Genomic DNA, 630 nt, shown 5'->3' on the forward strand with positions numbered 1-630 from the left:
AATATTATTTCCATTCCACAAAATATAATATCACCTGGCCAACTCCAGACTCAGGTGTTTTACTTCTAAAGCTCATGCTTACAAATATATGTTTTCTTAGATTCACATCCCCTTGATAGAAGATCGAGTGAATGCAGCACAGCACAGTTATGTTTACCATATCTTGTTTCCTCTATTCTGTAATGGAGAAAAATTCATACTTCTTTTATATTTTATGGGGACAATTAATGAAACTACAGGATTTTTCATGTTCTTTAAGGAAAGGATTTTATCATTTAATCACATTTTAATGTAACATTCGTAAGAGTTGGTTATTACGAACTGAACACAGTTGAATGCTGTACCCTCAAACTACAGAAAATAAAACCACCAATAAAGCGAAACAAATTTTGTCCATTCTTTCGTATTAGCATGTCACTAACTTTCTACATCTTTCCATCATGTCTTTAATTCAATTTAAACATCCTAATATTATTCTCCCTAATTTCTCCATTTATATTTTTTTCTAGTATATCCCACCATTCAAAAAAATCTTACTTAAGTTTGAAAGTTGAGCCATTTCTTGACACCCATGGATCATTGCTGCTGTTACGAAAGACTCCAATCCATGCTTTCTTTGAAAGGGAGCCC

The 630-nt window shown here is 32.5% G+C and overlaps 1 protein-coding gene across 1 annotated transcript in view; it reads right to left on the minus strand.

Annotated features, from left to right (window-relative positions):
- Positions 1-65: 65 nt before the first annotated feature.
- The window catches only part of LOC105816651 (NKG2-C type II integral membrane protein-like), a 1204-nt gene continuing 639 nt past the window's right edge, over positions 66-630 (minus strand). The window contains exons 2-3 of the mRNA XM_012652139.1: positions 538-622; positions 66-177 (exon numbers count right to left, since the gene is read on the minus strand). Coding sequence (XP_012507593.1) covers positions 66-177; positions 538-622 — 197 coding nt within the window. The remainder of the gene's footprint in view (positions 178-537; positions 623-630) is intronic.

The sequence above is a fragment of the Propithecus coquereli genome, unplaced genomic scaffold (genome assembly GCF_000956105.1).
Source record: "Propithecus coquereli isolate 6110/MARCELLA unplaced genomic scaffold, Pcoq_1.0 Scaffold380, whole genome shotgun sequence".
In the NCBI taxonomy this organism is placed as follows: Eukaryota; Metazoa; Chordata; class Mammalia; order Primates; family Indriidae; genus Propithecus; species Propithecus coquereli.